Consider the following 21078-nt stretch of genomic DNA (forward strand, 5'->3'; position numbering starts at 1 on the left):
AGCCCACCCAAAACCTTTTTCCATACAAAAATCACTTTCTCCATTAAATTTTTTATTAAAAAAAAAACAATTTTAATAAATACTCCCCTTCTAAAATTGCCCAATGTCATCATGTTCTTCGCCTGAATTCCCTCAAAACATTTCCTTCTCCCCAAATTATTTCTCCTTTTTTTAATCCTCCCTCTCTAATTCCGATGCCCTAGAAATAATGTCAGTTTAAAATCCCCCAAATCCACAATTATTCTGATGGCAGCAGCCACCACCACCGCCACTACCACCATAACTTCCACCACTACTAAACCCAAACGCCGCCGCTACCGTGAAATCACCATCTCCTCCTCCGCCTCCCCTGAACTAGCTCTCAACTCACTCAGTCCTACTCAGTACCAGAACCTCCTCACTCTCTCCCCTCAAATGGCGGACTACGACTCACAGCCCGTCTCTTACCCCAACAGCTTCACCAAGTTCAACTCCGCTCTCACTGCGGGGCTCCTCAACCCTATGTCTCCACCTCCTCAAACACGATCAAGTCCGACCCTCTTCGAAATGATGGCCAGCGAGCCCGACATTCAGCCCACGCCCAGATCCACCGCTACCCCTCATAATGCCGCCGTTTCTTCCGCCAAATCTCCACCGCCATTGTTGGACAAACAAGGGTTGCTGCAGCTTCGGGTTAACGACATTTTGGCGAACAATAGTCCAGGGAATCAGTTCAACGACCCGGGTTCTAGTGATATAAGGCTCACATTGAGTTCGAAAGATGGGTTTTCTGTTGATTTGTGTGTTCATCGTCAGATTCTTGTGGGCCATAGCAGGTTTTTCGCTGGGAAGTTTGCTGTTAAGAGTTACAGAGGGGGGAATGCTGGGGGTGATACGACGCCGTTTGCTGTTGAGATTGCTGATTGTGATGATGTTGAGGTCTATATTGAGACTTTGAGGTTGATGTATTGTAAAGATTTGAGGAGGAAGCTTATGCGTGAAGATGTTCCTAAAGTTCTTGGCATTTTGAAGGTATCACTTCTTTTTCTTTTCTCTGTGATTTTAATTTTTGTTTTTTTCCTGTTTTCTGGTTCTGTTAATTGAATACAAGTACTCCGTATGTTGTTTTGGATTTTTGTATGTTGATGTCTTGATGATGATACATGGAAAACAAAAACAAAGTGTGTTAAGGGGAGTTTTGTTTATTGAATAGTGTAGGTTACAACTTACAAGTTGTTGTGCAAAATGCAGTGACATTATACTATAGGAGGTTATTTCTGATGATTCGTGATTAGGATCGCGGTACAAATGTATTTTGGGTATGGCCATTGGCCGAGGGCGGTTGGTGACATTATACTCTAGGTGGTTATTTCAGATGATTTGTGGTTAGGATCAGGGTACAAATGTAATTTTGGCTATGGCCGGGGGCGGTTGGTGAAAGAATTGAGCCTTCTTGGCTACCACTGGTCCACTCTGGGATTTCTTTTGAAGTGCAAGCATGCATTTAACTGGCAAGTAGTAACTAATAGGCTGTGCTTTTAAAATTTTGTTTGATATTCAGTAATCAGTAGTGTGAAACCAGATGGTTTTGATACTATGGCCATGTAGACCTTATCCATGGCACTTATAATGTAGTGTAAATGGATTGTTTTCATACTACGGCAATGTAGACTGTATCCATTCATACGATGATCCGTGGCACTTAGTCGTCTTAGTGCATGCTGAGTTATTTCCATGTATTCAGGTGTACACCCTTGAGCAAAAATTGCCACAAAGTGGAGATTGTTGTAAATTGTAATGTTAGTTTTGAGAATTACATGCCGCTTCTTCATTATCCAGGGTAGATTTGCTTTGTAGTTGGCATTTGACAATAATAACAGTGAAGTTTATAAAGGAAAAGATCACATACGAGCCATGCTTCATGTAAATTTCTTTTCTACATCTAGGAATCAGCTGCGGTTGGGTTTGATGTGAGGGTATTGTTTTGTTTGGAGTATTAATCTTTTTCCTTGTTGTAGGTCTCAGCTGCAATTGGGTTTGACGCGGGGGTATTATCCTGTTTGGAGTATTTGGAAGCTGCACCATGGGCAGAGGATGAAGAAGAGAAGGTAGCCTCACTACTGTCTGAGCTTCATCTTGAAGGCATAGGTGCTAGTGAAGTTCTTAAAAGAGTTTCCCTGGATGCAACAGCTCATGCAGAAGAGAACATTAATGAGAATGAAGAAGTGCTTTTGAAGCTTTTAAATGTAGTTCTTGACGGGAAAGACGAGAAGGCGAGGCGAGATATGAAGGGATTAGTCTCCAAAATGCTCCATGAGAATGCAAATCACAACGACCTGCGAAAAGAGTCTTTGTATTCTGCTTGTGAAGGATGTTTACAACGACTCCACCACCATTTCTTACAAGCTGCAGAGTCAAACTTTGAGGATGTAAGTCAGATAGCAAGGCAAGCAGATAACTTACACTGGATCCTGGATATCCTAATTGATAGGCAGATTGCTGATGAGTTTCTGACAACATGGGCTTCACAATCAGAAATGTCAAAAGCACATTCTAAGGTTCCACCAGTACACAGGTTTGAGATTAGCAGGGTTACAGCAAGGCTTTTTGTGGGCATTGGAAAGGGACAACTATTGGCATCCAAGGATATGAGGTGCCTGTTATTACAAACATGGTTGGTGCCCTTCTATGATGATTTTGGATGGATGAGAAGGGCATCAAAGGGACTTGATCGTCATTTGATTGAAGATGGCTTAAGTAGCACCATTCTTACTTTGCCTCTTTCATGGCAACAAGATATCCTTCTTGCTTGGTTTGACAGGTTCTTGAACTCTGGAGAGGATTGTCCTAACATACAACGGGGTTTTGAAGTTTGGTGGAGAAGGGCTTTCTGGAAACGGAACAGTCTTCAGCCTGAACATCCTCATGTTCGGATTGTAAACGGGATTTCTGAAAATAAATAGACTGTAACTTTTCAAAAATGCAGAAGTAACAAGCTAAATGATGACACCGGACAACAACCTTGAAGTCGTTATTACATGTGAGATCGAGGTTCAATCTTGAAGATCTCTCTCGGATATTATACCCCATTGATCCCCCATTTTGTTCGAATTTGTGAGTGTTGTATTGGCAGCTTCATTGCTGAAAGTTTATTATGCTAATGAAAGAAATGTTGTTAATAGCCGGAACATGTTAGATTAGACGAGATAATGTTGTTGAAAGCGAGGGATATATACGCCGAGGTAGTGTTGATTTGGTGCCTGGTGATCTGGCTAGTGTTAGTGTCATGATTAGCACTAATAAGATAATATCACATGCCAACTTGCTGCCTTCATCTCTAATCCATGTCATTTTCAAGTACAGTCAGACTAATTAATTTCTTTTGTAGCATTGCTATCATTCATTGCCGGATGAGATCATGTGGATTTGGCGTATTTTTAGACCGCGAATTTGTATATTTTGGCATATAGAAGTATGTCACATCTAATTATCTAAATGCTTCTTTGTACATACCACATAGCTATTGCCAAATGTATGGTTCAAAGTGGCACTTTTGTGGTGATTTTTATTATTTTACTACAGAGTAATGGTGTAGACGAGATTCGATCTTAGATTTTGGGTACCATCCCTTAAGATTTCACCATCTAAGGTAGTTGATATCCACACATTGCTTACTTTGTAGGATAAATCTTTCAAGTTTTCTAACGTTTGTTCAACTATGACAACCGAGTGACCAATTGGTAAATGGTACACCCGGTTGTATGTAGCTCTACATGCAACCGGGTAGTTATGATTTTTAACCCCTCAATAAGCACAATTTTATAGCTTAAAGCACATTTTTACCGGTTAAAGTACATTTTTTATAGCTTAAAAGCATATACATTTCAAAATAACACATTGTTAGTACAAAAGAACATACGAGCGCGAAGAATTTGAGAGGATATGTAAACTGATGTTGGTTGCTCACCTTTTAAGTTTAGGTTTTTTTTCCCAATTGGAAGAAGATATTCAATATCATAATATTTGAAAAATAAATGTGCATTAAAATTGTAAAAATGTGATTTTAAACTGAAAAATGTGCTTTTGAACTGAAAGGAAATTTTATGTTTTAACATATTGTACTATTTACTTACAAACACCATATAAAATACGAATTCGTAAACAAGAGTTAATTTGTCACTTTACACGTTCCATGAAAGTTTTAGGTAGGAGGTCTTTCTCTCACGAGCTACATCTAAGTAAGTTTTTTTTTTTTTTCTCTCACTCTCCATTCACTATTAAAGAATTGAGAGGAGTTGCAGACTATTATAAAGACTAATATACATGTTGGAGTTAACTAGGTGAACCAACATTAATTCAATCAGCCACACGACTTGCCTTTGTTTATTGCTTTCATTTCATAAACAGGTGTATTATATGGAGTAATTGAAGAGTTATAGAGGTAGTTGGGGCTAAATGAATGACACTAAGAAGCCAAAGATAGTGAGTTATCAAAGTGGGACAACCTCTGAATTGGGGCACCGTGTCTTTCTAAAGTGATGGGGTTCCTAATTTGGTATGTATCATGGAGTTTACTCCAAGAATTAAGGCTAATTTAAGGTGACAGTCTTGTTAAGGACTGACTATGACTTTGCAAGAAATGAATTATCCTTTGCTTCTTTGCTTCTAAATGCCTTTATAAAGTTGACAAGGAGATGTACTTATATGTGCTTTGCCCTATTTCTGAAGAAATGTCATCACAATTCTTGAATCTTCACTAAAGAAAATTCAACTTTGGGTGGTAACAAGCCAAGTACAAACAACTCTAACACAAGTCTCATCTCTAATTCTCTAAACTAAGTTAATTATTAATGGTAACAACATATTCTTATATTAAACTGGAAAAAGTCACTCAGACACCAATAAGATATTGAGTTAGTGGTTAACATTGATGGTCTGTGCACGATAAGTCTTAGGTTCAAATTCCTCCCCCTAAAATCACTCGATTTTTCAGTAAAAGTCACCGACTCAAACCGTATGGCAAAATCAATACGGAGTAGTGGAGTACTCCATTTAGTATGCCAAACTTGTTTATCTATCTCTACTTAATTAGGATTATTAGGACCAGTAGTAATAAAATATATGCATATCTTAGCGACAACTGTGGTCCATGTGAATATGTGATGGAGCAGGTAACCACTAAATTGGGAGGATAAATTAGTACCGCACACCAATTAAGGTGACTGCAAGAGTGCAAGATACACAGATTTTTTCCATGTGTGTAGAACAAAACCAGGGAAACTTAGCTTGGAAAACTAGAATTTTTCTTACTCCCCTTCAATTTGGTTCAATTCAACTCTATAAATAAATTCCCTTCAAATCTGTTCAAGTTTAATAATTTATTTCACTTCAAATTCATTGATTCCGAAAAAAAAAAAGTAAGGCACCATACTCAATCGACATTTCTTTAATACTTCGGTATAGATTTTGATATATTGAATTGATTTTGTAGACTATTTCCTCCGTCTCTTTTTGTTCTTTGCGTTTTTTAGGTATTTCAAAATGTTCTTTAAATTTCCTTTTATATTATCACATAAATGACTTAGGCCCTGTTTGGTTAGGCGTTGTTAGCTGTTAGCTGATAGCTGTTTTGACTAGCTGTTAGCAGTTAGCTGTTTGCATTAGTTGATTTGACTAGCTGATTGCATTAGCTGTTTGTGTAAAAGTGTTTGGTAAATTAGTTGATAACCGTTAGCTGTTTAATATGTAAAATGACCATTAAGGACATTGACATACTTTGTTTTTTATTAATATTAGACAAATAGTTTATTGTGTTAATTTTTTATCTTTATTTATTTTAATAAACAATGACTGAATAAAATAATTTTTGAAAAAAATATTTTTAATTAATTTTTTTTAATAATATATTTTTTTCAAATAGAGAAATATTACTAATGATATTTCAAGCATGATTGCAATATATTTCAATTGCTTCAAAGTACTATTATAAGATTTATTACAACAAAAAACGAATCTAGTAAATATGGTGAAATGAAAAAAAAAATGTGAGTAATGTTTTTAGGAGAAAAATAATGTATGGTACGAAGGTTGATAGTGGTTGTAAATTTGTAATTATAGGCAATAGTAGGACAAAATAGCCATTTTTATCCACTTTCTCAAACCTCTAATTGCAAAAAGCTCCTATATTGAGCTTTTTTAAAATTAGCTTTTTCACCCCAAAACTCTCTTCCAAACATCTCCTAATCAACACTTCCAAATAGCTTTTTCTAAAAGTCAAACCTCTAATTCACCCCAAAAAACTCTTTTTCTCTCAAACCTCTCCTAACCAAACACCCTCTTAGTATTCTATCAAAATTTGTGTCCAGTTATTATTTAACCAATTAAATTCATTGGGTCATTTAATCTCTCACACTTTTCCATTGGGACATTAAATTTTTCTCATTTTCTAATACCATAATTTTGATTAAAGTGAAAACATTATAAATAAACGTAACTTATCTTGTTTAAATAAAAAAAATGAGGAATCTCGATGCAAATTAATTAATCGTTAAAACGCGTGAAAAATACCAAAGGTAAAGAACAAAAAGAGACAGAGGGAGTATATATTTGTTATACTTTTATTATTTTTTAATCGTTTTTTTGTCAATTCTAGTTTCCACTACCTCTGGTCGTTAATATTCTTTACGCTTACTATTTACACTGACTACAATGCAATATTTAATCACTTATATATCCAATTCCGTATGTGAAAAAATTATAAAAAGTTGATATTCTGAAAATAAATAACGAGACCAGTCTAACAAGATCTTACTTGATATCGTTTTGATGTACTTCCTCAGTTCTAATTTACATGACACGATAGGGTTTTGGGCGCTATTCACACAAGTTTCTTTGACTTCCTTCTGTGATTTATACTTAAGAAAAATATAGTCATGTGAGTCTTCTTAGATTCATCTCAATGAATATTTTTTAAATATCAAGTTTTTCTAATTTTTTTCTTATCCACAATTAAAAATATTAATGTTTGAAATCGTGCATGGGCAAACGTGCATAATTATTTGTGTCGTATATATACTAGTATTCTATGCACGCAATGCGTGCAGATTTTTTTTAAAATCTGATTTGATATATACGCAAGTATGTTCTAACGTTCTATAAATTTTTTAACAATTTTTATAAGTGTATTATTGATATCTTGTGTGGACACCTAAGTGCTAAGTTATTAAACTAAAGCTTGATCATAATGAACTAAAATAATACTTCAATGACTTTCTTCTCTAACTTTTTAATTAAAAGATAGTCATATATACACACTACACATTCTTAAAAGTATGTACATTTTCTAAAACATGTAAGAAAATTTATTTAAAACTAAAGAAAAAATATACATAAAAATCTATTTAGGAATTAATGTAATAACAAATTAACTAAAATAAACGTAAAAGATTGTGTTTTACACTTGTTCATTGTTTTTGCTTTTTTGCCGCAAAGTGCTTGCATAACCTTATAAAATTAGGGTATGATTAAGAGTAAGACTAAAAAAATGTAAGATTGAAGGGATAAATTCCAAATTTTTTTTAACTGCCTTAATAATTGCTTTCATGTTTGGTATAAGAATTAAATTAAATTGTTGTTGACTTTTGGTTGTCACGTGCATTGACATTTCATTTTTTACAATATGAATTAATTATCAATTTTTAGAATTATTATAATTAAATTAAATTAAAACTTATTAAGGGTATTATAGTCTATTCCATAGGGGGACTCCAAAAGGCCACTAAAATGACCTCATAATCTGCCTTATAAAATAGAGATATATATATCTTATATGCACGCGATGCATGTGAAATTATTAAAAATTTAAAATTGTATTTTTACTTTAATATTAATGTATGCGCGTAAGCAAAGATCTTGTGCATACTACGTGCAACTATACTCTTATAATCTTTTCTACATAATCATATCTTACCATTCTTATGGAAAATAAATGGCATAATAGTTTCCTAGTTTTATAGAAAGTCAAAGATCTCCAAATATTAGACCATTAAATTTTACACGTATGAGGATTAGCCCACAATGATGGCACCAAAAAACTTTCCTGATTTGTTATTGATTTGTAGTTATTAAAATCAATAAATAATCAGATTTTTTAAATCAATAAATAATTAACCTTTTAATTGAATTTAATTGTGAAGTTTTAGAGGGAAATCTAGTCTTATTCTAGGGTGACACCAAAAGTGGTGTTACTGAAATACCCCTCCCCTCTTCACTTATATAATAAAGATATAAAAAAAAGGAAGTATTGAGAACTTACGGTCAAAATTTGCATACTTTGAACACATATTCCAAGGTGTAAATAAGTTTCATAAACGGGGGTACGGAGTAGTATTTATTTGAAATAATTTACGAATTTTAAAGAATTGTCGTGGCTTGGTGATTAAGAGTTTTAATATAGATATTTTCATAGTATGGATGCATAAACAAAATTTAATTTAACAAAATATTCAAAATTAGAGACTTAAAATTGAAACATCTTATAAATTTAGGTCTTTTTTTTCAAATTTTAATAAAAATTCATAAGAAAAATAAGGGGAAAAAAATAAGCCAAATTCACAATATTTACGGAGAAAGTGAAAATAAAAAAACACGGAGTACTTTTTATCTTCATTTACTACCTCGTACGTACGTAGTACTCCCTCCGTCTCTTTTTGTTTTTTACGTTTGGTATTTTTCACTCGTTTTAACGATTAATTAATTTGCATTGAGATTCCTCAATTATTTTTATTTAAACAAGATAAATTACGTTTATTTATAATGTTTTCACTTTTATCAAAATTCTGATATTGGGAAATGAGAAAATTTTAATGTCCCAATGAAAAAGTGTGAGATATTAAATGACCCAATGAATTTAATTGGTTAAAATAATAATTGGACACAAATTTTGATAAAATACTAAGTCATTTATGCGATAATATAAAAGGAAATGTAAAGAACGTTTTGAAATACCAAAAAAGGAAAACGTAAAAAATAAAAAGAGACGGAGGGAGTATTATTTATCTAAATAATAATATACTTTTAAATATACACGATTATGCACTTTTCATGCTTTAAAGAAGGGTAAACTGTGTACAAAATTTTGAAGATTAATTTAGCAAAATCATTGCTCATCATGTTGTTGATACTCAAAGTTTAGGCGGTAAAAAAAGAGTGACAACAGTGTATAGAGAACGACAAAGTGGTTGATAACTTTTGTCCGTTTCCTCTTCATCTTACAAGATTGAAAAGTTATTACCTTTTCAGCGAAATATTCTCCAAATACCATTTATGACCTGTATGGATGTATATATATATTTCCTCCATTTTTTTTTTAATTGCACCATCTGTGATTTCACGCTTGCCAATGCACTATTTTAATCACTAGTATATCTCATTATACATTTTAAAAAGTTTTAAAAATTTGATAATTTGAAAGTATATTTCGAGACGAATCTAACAAGATCCCACATGAATATATTTTTCCTTACATATAAATCACAAAAAATAACTATATAAGAATATGTGAATAGTGCTAAAACCAAGATGGTGCAATTATTAAAAAATGGAGGAAGTATGTTTTTGCGCAAAATCTATAAAATGTTGTTGACATGTTAACTGCAACTTAATTTCTAATTCGTACGATATGATATGTCATTCGATGTTGATACACTGTGTTAATTTCACCATTTTTTTAAACAAAAAGTAAAAAACAATTCAAAGTATCGAATAATTTATACTTTGCACACGCAAGAGTCTATTTTCACAAATTCACATTTTTAAAAGGATTCTCCTCTCATTAATACTCGCTTTACTCTATTTAAACACGTGGTGAAGCATTTTATGACTTGTAAGAAAGATATTATTTTGCGCAGAATCTTTTAAAAGTTGTTGATATATGGATTACTAACTGCAATTTTTCCTAATACAAACTTTTGTATAAGGCGGTCTTTCCTGTAAGACCGCCTTGATGTCAAATGAGGTGCCACATAAGTTGCAACACAAGCGGCTGACGTCAGCGTCAAAAAAGTAAAATATATATATCATTTTATGATTTATTTTTATTTCATTTTCATTTTTCAAAACCTAATTCTTTCCTTTCTCTCTCCTAAATTTTCTGCCTCCTCTCTCTCTCCTAAACGCAGATTTGCTCCTCTCTCTCTCTCCTAAACGCAGATTTGCTCCTCTCTCCTCCATAACTAAGGTAAAGGATCGGTGGCGATGGTGGAAGTGTTGATCCTTCATCACATCAGGCTCAAAGCGGTTGTAGGTACGGCAGTTCTCGTCGACAAGTTCGAAGCGGAAAAGATTGTTTTGAAGTTCGACGGTGGAAGCATAGTTGAATCCGCCGGCGTCGCCTCCTTGCCACCGCCGTAATCAAACCGCCAGAAACTTTAGGTTTTTATTGCTTTTAGGTTTTTGATTTTTGAGTTTTTTTAATTAATTTTTTGATTTTAATTTTTGATATTCTTCGTTGTGGTGGATGCGGCCGCGAACGAGAGCCAGATCGGTGAATCGGCAAGGCAAGCGGCGTTGTCGCCAAATTCATTTGAGCATCGGCAAGGTTTGGTTGTGCTCCTGCCGTAGTGTTTCGAAAGCGACCGAAATGGTGGCCGACGTGATGTGAAAGCGACCGAATATGACGGCGGCGCATGTAAGGGAAGGGCGAGCAGGTCGAAGGTGTGAGAAACGTGTGAGGAAGTTCTCGGCCTTGTCGCCGCCGCCGATTTAGGTTTTTGACTTTTTAGGCCTTGTCGCCGCTCTAATTGAGAAACAAAGCGAAGGCGTTTATTCCGTCGGTGAAGGCCATATCTAGTTGATACAGGTTTGAATAAAATTGTTTTGCTTTGCTTTGATTTCAATTTTGTTTGATCATTCAAATGTTAATCGAATATGTTTTGTGGTTTGATTTTGGTTTCGATTTTGTGTTTTGATTTAATTTGATTGTGTGGTTACATATGCGTAGGCGAGGCTTCTTCGTTGGAGATGAGCTAGTGGAGGTCAAGGACGAGGAGGCGGAGGCGGAGTATTCGATGGCGGTGATAGTGGAGGCCTTCGCTGCTGCCGGTGAAGATTTGAGGAGAAATTAGGTCAACTCTTGCGACAGAATCGCTGTAAACTGCAGATTTTAGTTGTTTTAGTTTCGTTTTAGTTTTAGTTCAGAATTGTAATGTTTTAGTTACACTTTTTTTGTATTTAGTTAAGAATAATTATGTTTTAGTTTTAGTTATAATTCTGAAATAATGGTCTTCTTAGTGGAATTGCTGGACTGATTTTCTATGTTTTAGTTATGATTTTTTAAGTTTTAGTCACGATTTTTTGGGTTTTAGTTAAGGTTTTTTGAATTTTAGTTACGTATTTTTGACTTTCTATTCAGGGCTTTAGTTATGATTTTTTGAGTTTTAGTTATTATTTTACCAGTTTAAGTTACGATTTTCTTGCTTTTAGTTAAGATTTTTTGAGTTTGAATTATGTATTTTTGAGTTTCAGATAACGAATTTTAGAGTTTTAGTTAAGATACAAAATTTTAAGCATTGAAACCAATTAGTTAAGCAATTGAATTAATTAGTTAAAAAATTAAACTAATAAGTTAAGCTTCGGAATCAATTAGTTAAACAATGTAATAAATTAGTTAAGTAATGTAACATATTAGTTAAACCATGCAACTGATTAGTGAAGTACTGCCAATTAGTGAAGCACTGGAAGCAATTAGTTATGCACTAGATTTAATTAAGTTAATTAACCACTGAAACTAATTAGTTAAGTTAAAGATTCAATTAGTTAAGTAACGAAACTAATTAGTGAAACACTGAAACCAATTAGTTAAGCAATGAACCAATTAGTTAAGCACTGAAACCAATTAGTTAAGCAATGAAATCAATTAGTTAAGCATTGCAACTAATTAGTTAAGATTTTATGAGTTTTAGTTAATAATAAGTTTGTTTAAAATTAATAACTATTCGACTCATAAATTTAACTATTTGTTTTTATACCTTAACTATTTTGTTATTCAATTAGTTATGATTTTATTATTTTAGTTATGTTTTACACTAGTTTAGTTAGTACCCCAAAAAAAATTGAAAATTTTAATTTCGAAAAAAAAAATTGGAATCGAAAAAAAAATTTAAGCCTGAAAAACAATTAGTTAAGCTTAAAGTCCAATTAGTTAAGCCTGAAATCCAATTAGTTAAGCCTGGAAATCCAATTAATTAAGCCTGGAAAAAAAATCAAAAAAAAAATTTCAATTTTTTTTTTTTTTAAATTTGAATAAAAAAATAATAATTTAAGCCTGAAATCATATTAGTTAAGCCTGAAATCCAATTAGTTAAGCTTGAAGTCCAATTAGTTAAGTCTGAAGTCCAATTAGTTAAGCGTGAAAAAAAAATCAAAAATTTTTTTTTTCGAAATAAAAAAAATTCAAAAAAGTTTTTGTATTTTTTTTTTTGAAAATTTTACATGCTGACGTCAGCATGACGTCAGCACATGCGCCAACATGGCTGCCAACGGGGCTGCCAGCAAGACTGCCAACAAGGCGGTCTTTCCTGTGAGGCGGTCTCACACAAAAGTTTCTCTTTTCCTAATCCGTCCAACATTCTATACGTTTTTGAAAGTTTGTGTTTACCTAATAGAAAAGGTTAAAATACCATACAAAGTTCCGAACTGATTAGCACTTTATACACGCAAGAGTTTATTTTGACAAATTGACATTTTATAAAAAAAGACTTTCTTTTCATTAATACTCATTTTCTTCTAATAAAAACTTGCTCCAACCACCCCTCATTAATTTAAGTCAAATCATCTCACATTTAAGGGATATAACTATTTATATTGATCATGATCGTAAGCTTAATAAAACCTTTTACTATGAAGTTAACATACACAATTACACACCATAAAATACTACCAACCTAAAAGTAAATTCATACAAAATAGAGCAATAATTAAATCAATTGAATATCCTTTGATTTCAATCTCAATCTCAATCTCAATCTCAATCTCAAATTCTCAACCCTAGATCTAAAAATTGAGCATAAAAGTCAAAATAGGGAGAGTATAGTAGAATGAACAAGGGGCAAAAATGGAAAACAACAAAGAAAAGGGTTTAGGGGGAAAAGAAGGTCAAGGAGAGAGAGTAGAATAAATACGTGGTGAAGCATCAGTAGCCTTCTTCCTATCATCTCCACCACCAAAAAGAAAAAGAAAAAAGGAAAAAAAGAACGAGGATTTGGAGGAGAGAGAAACTGCAGAAGGAGACGACACAGTCGCACAGAGGTTCAAGATGAACTAATGGATTTACTGTATCTTTGTACTTCCGCCATTTTTGTTTCGGAGAGAGAAAGCTTCGGCTTTCGGCTGTTTTAGAGAGAGAAAGGAATGTGTGGCATGTAACTGCAGTGAAGGAGAAGCAAAATCTGAGGAAAACCCATTTATTTCCGCCATTTTTAATGGAGAATACAAGTCGGTGAATCATATTTACTGATGCTGATTATGATGATGACGATGATGATGACGATGAATTTATGGAACTATATTAGTTTAACAGAGTGAAAAAAATTAAAAATACACGACGGTTTCATTAATTTATATGCGGAGGATCTATCAAATCGAGTGACTGGAGTGAAGATCGAGTGATATTTTCGATTGAATCTGCTAAAGTAAGTTGCGTTTGATTTTTATTTTAGTTGTTTGTGTTCGGTTTGTTGGTAGGGTTTTATAATCGTTGGAACATATGTTGCTTCATTGAAGTTGTTGGATGATGTATCATTGATGGCGGCGGAAACTAAGAGTGTCGGAGATTCAAATTATTAAGTCAACTCGACCAGATTTAACCCTAATTCGTTGATGATGTTTATGTGGTTTTATTTGAGAAATGAGATTGGTTGTTTCCTTGTATGGATTTGACAAAGTCACTGGTTGAGAGTGGTTGCTATTTTCTGCACTTACTTGAGAATGAGATGAACGTTAATTGTTATTAACTGGCATTTAACCCGCAGAAAGTGTTGATTCGTGTGAATCGGTTTAATCTATGCTGCCTGTGCTTGTTTAAGCAGTCTTGATTTGTATATGAGGGCTGTCAAAATGTCGAAAGACTGTCTGCTGGAGTTAGGTTGAGCAGTGATGTAAAAACATGCTCTTTCATTTTGCCTTATTTATAATCCTGAATAGCATTATTTATCAAGGTGTTGCCTTAATAATGCTGGTATGGAAGTCTGAATGGTCTATGACGTGGAAAGACGTCAAGAGGGTTTCTTTGGGATGGTATATGATGATGTGTTGCTGTTGTTTCGATCTGATAAAATCGGAGTAGTTTCTTCTTCGATCCGTTTTCTAGGTTTTGTGTTTCAATGTCTAGCACACCGTAAAACTTTGGACGTATTGCAGAAAGCAGATCATTATCTGTATGGTGTGGTTGAGTGTATTCATGTTGGACTTGTGTATATTCAGAGTGCTAGTGTTTTCTGCTGCTTGAAAACTATAGTGCAGAAAATGGGTTTGCTCTTACATTTGTTGAAGGAAAGTATTCCGTGTGTTTGTTTAAGTTTCCTTTGTAGTAAACAGCTAGTTCTTTCTAATCGGAACCTGTGTCTTAGGACATTAATATTGTCTATTGTGAGTGAGGTCATGTTGCCTCAGCTGATCTTAAGATATACTGCCGGGCCCACATATTCTGGTGCTTGGTGTTTGTTTCCTTGCGATGATGATGATGGCAACTTTCTATTTTGTAAAAGAGGTTGATGTGCATTTGGGTATTTATATACTGGGTTTTCTCTTGCGTTGTTGGATTTTTTCTCTTTGCAAACCTTTTCGTTAAGTATTCTTACACCAGTTCTGATATTTTGGTCTGTTTGAAAGTTTTGCTGCTTCTTTTGCTTCTGAACTTTTGTTGGTTCTTGCAAAGTTGCAATGGTGGCTTTTTTTATGATATTACAAATATGTTTCATTCCCACAAATGTCTGAACCTAGTAATTTGCTAATTACTGGTTAAGCAACCTAAATGAAGGTGACTGAAAATATCTAAATAGACGGCTATTGCATAATTTGCATGTCTGCAGATATCTTGTCTGTGCACCTGGAAGTTTCTCTTGCTAACTGGACCAAGAACACTTTCTAAACAGGTTTCGTGGATGTGTTTGTTAATGAAATAGTCTTATGTATCCACGCTCATGCAGAGCTATTTTGGGTTGGAACTGACTAGCTTAATTGATTCTGATCCAGCTTGGAAGGTTCTTAAAGGTAGTCAGAGACTCAGAGAGCATCAGGACGTGCAAGAAAAAGAGCTTCAAAAGTTAAAGGATTGTCCTGCACAAGTTCAGAGTTTTTCAACATGCCAGTATCCGACACTGAAAAGGTGTTCTAATTAACTTTTTCAAAATTTAAAAGTAAATATGTGTTCAACATTCAATCAGTTTGTATTCAGGAGCTCTTCCCTTCTAAATCTTCTTTTATCTTCGATTTGGCAGCATGGAGTATCAGCACCAGGTTGTCGCTTTAGTAACAAGGCAGAGCATATACCTATCAAAAAGAGACGATTCTTATTAAAGACTCCGTCACCACCACCGGTTAGAATTTCTCCATGCGCCGAGGAGACTGCAGATCATACAAGAAGTCCAGACGTTTCAAACAAAGTTGTACCTTTGCAGTCTTCTTATTCTTCTGACATTATTGCGAGTCAGATTGTTGAGAACAATAGTTGCATCGATGCTAAGAAATCTGATACTCCCAATAAAGGCTTCGGTGAAGAGGAAGACTTCTCTGGTATATCAATACTTGCTGCTGCTGCCTGCAGTAGCAGTTTGGGAAGAGATTGTGGTTATGCAGAGGATGGTTTAGGCACTGAAGAGTCTTCCATGCTGGAGCGAGTGCGTGAAATTTCTACTTATACTGAAGTCCGCTCACCATCTAAAGGGTTGTCAAAGGAAGACGTTTTCAATTCGTCTGAAATGTCAAGTGGAGCAACATCATCATGTATATCCACAGAACCAGTTGGAGAGCTCGCATCTATCTCAACCACAGTAAATTCATCTCAAAAACTTGCAACTGTTGGAAAAATGAAGGATGCTTCCTTGGGGTCTGAGTCTTTGACCTTTTCTGGGGATGTTTCGTGTAGCAAAGATGAAATTGTAGCGAGGAACCAGGGGCTATCTTCACAAGGTGTTAGGTTGCATTGGGACTTAAATGTTGTGATGGATGCTTGGGAGCAGCCTTTTGATGATACAGGTGCACAAGATGATGTTGCCTATAACATTTCTCAAGAAGCCGGGAAAGCTAACTGTAATGGTAAAATGGGATTAGAAGTAGGCCATGATTCGCGAGAAAATCTGGAAACTGTACATGCTGCTAAAGGCTGTGTACAAAGAGTATCAGCAAATCAAAGTTCAGTTGAGATCAAAGACAGTCATGATATTGATGCTTGCCTCAATCTTAAGCAGCCTCTTTGCTTAGGTGAGAAGTCTCTGCCCTCCAACTCCAACCTTGAGGCTGAGGATTCTTCTAAGAAGAGTTTAAACTTGAATGACAAGCATATCAGCTATCAGCCATTGGTGGAAAGCTTCAAGTCAGATGTTGGTGTGTCTTCCTGCCAGCTACAAAATCTCGGGAACACATGTACTTCTGATGCTACCTTTGGTGTTGTGTCATCTGATACTTTTATTAGTTTGTCTGTGTCATCTAGCTCAAAGGTCAAACAAAATGTTGCAGTTCAAGAGGATTTGGAGACACCTAAGATCTTTCAACACGAGGAAACATCTGTTATAGAGAATGTTAACCCGGAAACATTGGAACCTCAAGAGAATGCCGAATTTGCTGTAGCAGCGGATAATGGCCCTACTCACACTAAGGCATCCACCTCCGTGTCGAAAAGATGTGAGCTTCTGGTAGATTTAGGTATAAAGGTGCAGGATGTTATGAATAATCAGGATGGAAACATAGTTAGTAATAATGAAACCATAAAAGTTTTCTCTGAAATTTGTCCAGCAACACTCAAGGATTCCTGTGATTTCTCTTATCATGAGAATTGCAAAACTAACTTGGATAATTGTTCAAATTTTTCTGACAATATTGATCATGAAGAATCTCTTAAACATAGTAATGATGCTGGTGTTCAATGTTATCCAGTTTTGGCGGTTGGAACTGATGCAACTGGTGAGCACCAAGAGGATTATGATTCTCAGTATGAAGACGGGGAGCTCAGGGAGTCAAGTGGACGTGCTTGGGAAGAATATGATCCTATGGACAGAGAAGTTGAAAATGTAGACTATATGTCGAACTACAGAGAAACATATACGGCGAATCTAAGTGATGGTCATATCTTTGAGTCTGGACAAGATGAGGACCGAAAGAGTGGAAGATTGGAAGCTGCTGCTGCTGTCTCTTCTCAGGGTTGTAACAACGACAGTGAGGTTTTTGAAGTTGCCTCTGAAGCAGTTGGAAATGGAAGGGGAGATGATGAAGGTAACCAAATAAAATCGAGTCACGCTGGGGAGATAACAGAACTAACTCAGAGAAAAGAACTGCTTGAGAGCAGTAAGAGTTTTTCAGAGATGACAACTCAAGGTGCAGATGAGATTGAGAGAAAGAATAGAATGCCTAGTCGTATTGACAGACCGTTAGATTCCCAAGGTACTGAAACAAGAGAAGAACCAAAAGCATTTAGAAGAGGTTTGCAGTCACAGATTGAGGGGCCAGTTGCTGGTGATCATGCATATAGACAGGGGCAGTTCAAGAAAATGGAGAATAGGTATCAGTGTTATGCTGGTTATGTGTGCACTTTTCATGACTGCTTGATCTTCCCCTCTCCCTCTCCTTTTCTTTTCCATCTGTTGCACTCCTAATATTTCCTCATGTAGGGGTTTATAATTCTTCTTGTGTTCTTTGGATTTAATATGTTGATGTCTTTGTGATAGATTTGAGCCTGGCTCCATGAGACCGTTTGAGAGGGCGCGATACCCCTTTCACAATCAAGGTAGAGGACGTCAAGGTGGTAGGTGGGATGGTTCATCAGACAGTCGTAGAGGTTTTAGGCGGCATTATTCTCCTATTAACCATGCACATTCAAAACTTGATGATGATGCTAATGCGGAGAGAGATGGCCATGGATGTGTTGGCACTCAGGATGATGTATCATATTCTCCCCAACCTTTTCCCAAAAACCGAGCTGATGCTGATGGTGAGCCTTGTGCTGGATTTCATTCGCGCTATAAATCCGATAGGAAGTTTAGCCCTGATAGAGCTGGAGGCTTTGGTCGGGGAAGATCATTCAGGTATGGCCCCTATTCTGAGAGTAGAGGAGGCAGAGGAAGATTCAATGGCCCTTCTCCAGATGAGTCGTTCCAATCCTCCTTAAAATACCGGCGCCCTTTGTCCCGCAGAGAGAGAAGTATTTCACCTTTTGGAGGCAGAGGGCAGTCAAATATACATCAATCTCGCAGGAAGTCTCCATCTCGATCAAGAAGTCGGTCTCCGGTCGTTTGGAATTCTCCAAGAAGAAGACTGGGGGCTGGAAGTGGTGGTAATACTTTTTTTAGGAACCGAAGTAGATCCCCAAATTTCAGGCCTGAGGCCAGAATGCAAAGGCCAAGGTCACCACACCAACAACCTGGTTTTGGGGTTGATCACGCAGGAGGTTTTAGGTCAATTTCAAGAAACAACGGGTCTCCTCCGCGTAACCGATGGAGTTCTGCTAGGAAAGATGAGCCAGGCAATTTTAGAGAGCCAGGTTACAAGCAGCGGATCCCTTCTCAGGATAGGTCACCAGGGAGAATTCGCATGAGGGACGACAGAGGTAGCGCCATAGATTCCCCTCGAATTATGAAGCCTGTCGGGTATTATAGAATGTCAGATAGAATTCCGGATGATGCTGGTAGAGGCGTTAGATACGAGGAAAATTTTGAAGAAAGAAGGAAACAATATAATCCCCTTCGTCCTGTGAGGCGCAGCTTTGATGGTGGAATGGCAAATAGATTGCATCAGGATACTAATGATAGTTTTTCTATGGAAAATAGTTTTCGAGATAGAGATGCTTCAAGTTTTCAGGACAGAGGGTCAAGGGGGATAGACAACCGCATTGGCGATGTACCGAGGAGGTTTAGAGGAGAAAATCATTCTATCATTTATGAAAGAGATGGAAAGTTTAATCCTAATTCAAAGCAATTTGGAGGTGATGTGATGGATTCATCACAAACTCTCAAGTCTGAGGAGCAGTATCGGCCCAACTATGCTGGAAGGTTTTCCGACACCAATGGAGCCAATAGGGGATGCCGATACGAGAACTATCAAGACAGACGAAAACATTATGGTCAAACTAATATCATGAGGCGCAGTGATAATGAGGAGACAGAAAAAAGATTGAATCATGATGAAAAATTTGAGGAGACTCCGGAGTTTGGTAGCAGGGTTACAAGGGACGGGGATGGACGAATTGATAGTTTATCCACAGGGTTCAGGGAAGATGGGGAGCCAGTTGTGTGTAGACAAGAGGAGAAACTTGATGACAACTCACAGCCCGTTGGAGAACAAAATTCTGGCGGTGATGACGCTACATTGGGAGTTGTTCCTTTGTAGCTTTGACCTGTGCTCTTATTATACATCCGGTAACCGATAATCAGTGGAAAATATTTAATCCCTTTGCTTATCCTCTAAATGTTTTCCCGACAGGATAGCATATAGTGCCAGCAATTTTTGTGGAGGTGCTTTTTATTAGTTACATTGCCCTTTGACAAATTTTGGTGGGTTAGGAACTTTTTTATATCCCGATACCATTTCCTTCGTTGAATGTGATCTTTATCTTGCCATTTTCAGCACATGTAACTCTTGACATTATTGTTTTAGGGTTGAATCAATGAGATTTTTTGGGGCTCATCTTGATTTACTTTTCCATGATTTCTGCTTGTTTTTTTCTCTTTGAATCTACTGCTGTCAAAGATGAAAGAGGGGCTCTGCAAGACAGGCTTAGCAAGAAGTCCATCACATGTGTGCGTTCAGCGACATTATGTTGATTAGTTGATCAGAGATGTTATATGGTGCTTTTTATTATTGTTACAATTGTCACATTTCCATTGCTAAGTAAGGTTGAGCAAAGGGCTTTATGGCTTGCTGTTAGTCTGTTACTCATCTGTCGATTTAGCCATAGCAGGACCTTTATTTCCTTTCAAGATTAATGCTACGTGCATTTTATTGATTGGTGGCTTATGTGGCACAAAAATGCAATATTGAGGAATCTTCAGTTGGATCCTGTTGGGTAGAGCAATCATCCATGCTTTGAGATTATGAATAACACAGGTTCCACGAAGTACTTGGGGGCTTTCATGCTGTCTGTCTTTTTAAATGCTTGAACGACAGTTACATCCTGCAACTTATGTCAGATTCTATATGGGAATAACACTTGTGAGACAAGGTAAGCTTGTACACGTGAACCCTAAGGCTAATAGGGATGTCTTGTGGAAGTTTTTGTGTTGCAGAGGCCAATGTGGAATTAAGGTGAGAGATTTGTTCTTGATTATTTTTCCTTCTATCACTTGACCACATTCTGGTTTGTCAGAGTATATCTGAAACTTCACTACACCTGATAGTAAAAGCTATATCTTATATTTGCACTGATACTATCTTCAGGAACTTCTGGTAGTGCTAGAATAATCGTCAATATGGAAGCATTGAAGAGGTGTGTTGAAGCTGAAAAGGTTAGGCAAACCGAGATTCTTAATCAACCAATCGTCTAAACCTGCTCCCTTTCCCTGTCCTGTACGGATGAGCTGAACAGCACTTTAAGTTGAAGTTGCTAACAGGATTCAGAGAACTTAACTGGTTCAAAATTTAACTGTATCAGGTATGTAGAATCTGTACTCTGCTAATAATATCTTGCCAAACTACACCCCTATACAAGTACACATGTGCTCTGCTGTTGCTGGGAAATCTGTTTATTTTTGGAGTTTGTTTCTTCATTGGTCGTGCATATTGTTTGTCCTAGATTAGCTTCAGAGTATATAGGGGTATCTGGCAAGAAGTGTATGCCTAAAAAGATCGTGCAAGAAGTTGATTGCTTTTCACATTTACGACACAGTTTATATTGGA

General features: G+C 36.0%; 2 protein-coding genes across 6 annotated transcripts; both read left to right on the plus strand.

Moving 5' to 3' along the window:
• Positions 1–63: 63 nt before the first annotated feature.
• On the plus strand, positions 64–3160 carry LOC110784948 (BTB/POZ domain-containing protein At1g63850). Its single transcript, XM_021989385.2, has 2 exons — positions 64–1011; positions 1998–3160. Exons 1-2 carry the CDS (start codon positions 247–249, stop codon positions 2940–2942), a joined length of 1710 nt encoding a protein of 569 aa, XP_021845077.1. The 5' UTR covers positions 64–246; the 3' UTR covers positions 2943–3160.
• A 9813-nt stretch (positions 3161–12973) lies between these two features.
• LOC110784945 (uncharacterized) lies at positions 12974–19869 on the plus strand. 5 transcript variants are annotated; one of them, XM_021989384.2, is made up of 6 exons: positions 12974–13667; positions 15066–15128; positions 15229–15361; positions 15474–16875; positions 17128–17749; positions 17916–19869. In XM_021989384.2, the coding sequence occupies exons 3-6, from the start codon at positions 15338–15340 to the stop codon at positions 19570–19572; spliced, it is 3705 nt and encodes a 1234-aa protein (XP_021845076.2). In that variant the 5' UTR covers positions 12974–13667; positions 15066–15128; positions 15229–15337; the 3' UTR covers positions 19573–19869. The 5 variants fall into 5 exon arrangements, with proteins under 5 accessions (XP_021845076.2, XP_056686516.1, XP_056686515.1 ...); XM_021989381.2 differs by having other exon boundaries at positions 13166–13667; positions 15474–16896; XM_056830538.1 differs by having other exon boundaries at positions 13164–13667; positions 15474–17749.
• The last annotated feature ends 1209 nt before the right edge of the window (positions 19870–21078 follow it).

The sequence above is a fragment of the Spinacia oleracea genome, chromosome 6 (assembly GCF_020520425.1).
Source record: "Spinacia oleracea cultivar Varoflay chromosome 6, BTI_SOV_V1, whole genome shotgun sequence".
Lineage (NCBI taxonomy): Eukaryota > Viridiplantae > Streptophyta > Magnoliopsida > Caryophyllales > Amaranthaceae > Spinacia > Spinacia oleracea.

Bases quoted from the DNA above. Each gene is read 5' to 3' on its own strand.
- LOC110784945 (XM_056830538.1), top strand. From the start codon at position 15,338: ATGCCAGTATCCGACACTGAAAAG. The intron at 15,362-15,473 runs GTGTTCTAATTA...TCGATTTGGCAG, and splicing joins CAGTATCCGACACTGAAAAG to CATGGAGTATCAGCACCAGG. The intron at 17,750-17,915 runs GTATCAGTGTTA...TCTTTGTGATAG, and splicing joins TTCAAGAAAATGGAGAATAG to ATTTGAGCCTGGCTCCATGA.
- LOC110784948 (XM_021989385.2), top strand. From the start codon at position 247: ATGGCAGCAGCCACCACCACCGCCACTACCACCATAACTTCCACCACT. The intron at 1,012-1,997 runs GTATCACTTCTT...TCCTTGTTGTAG, and splicing joins AAGTTCTTGGCATTTTGAAG to GTCTCAGCTGCAATTGGGTT.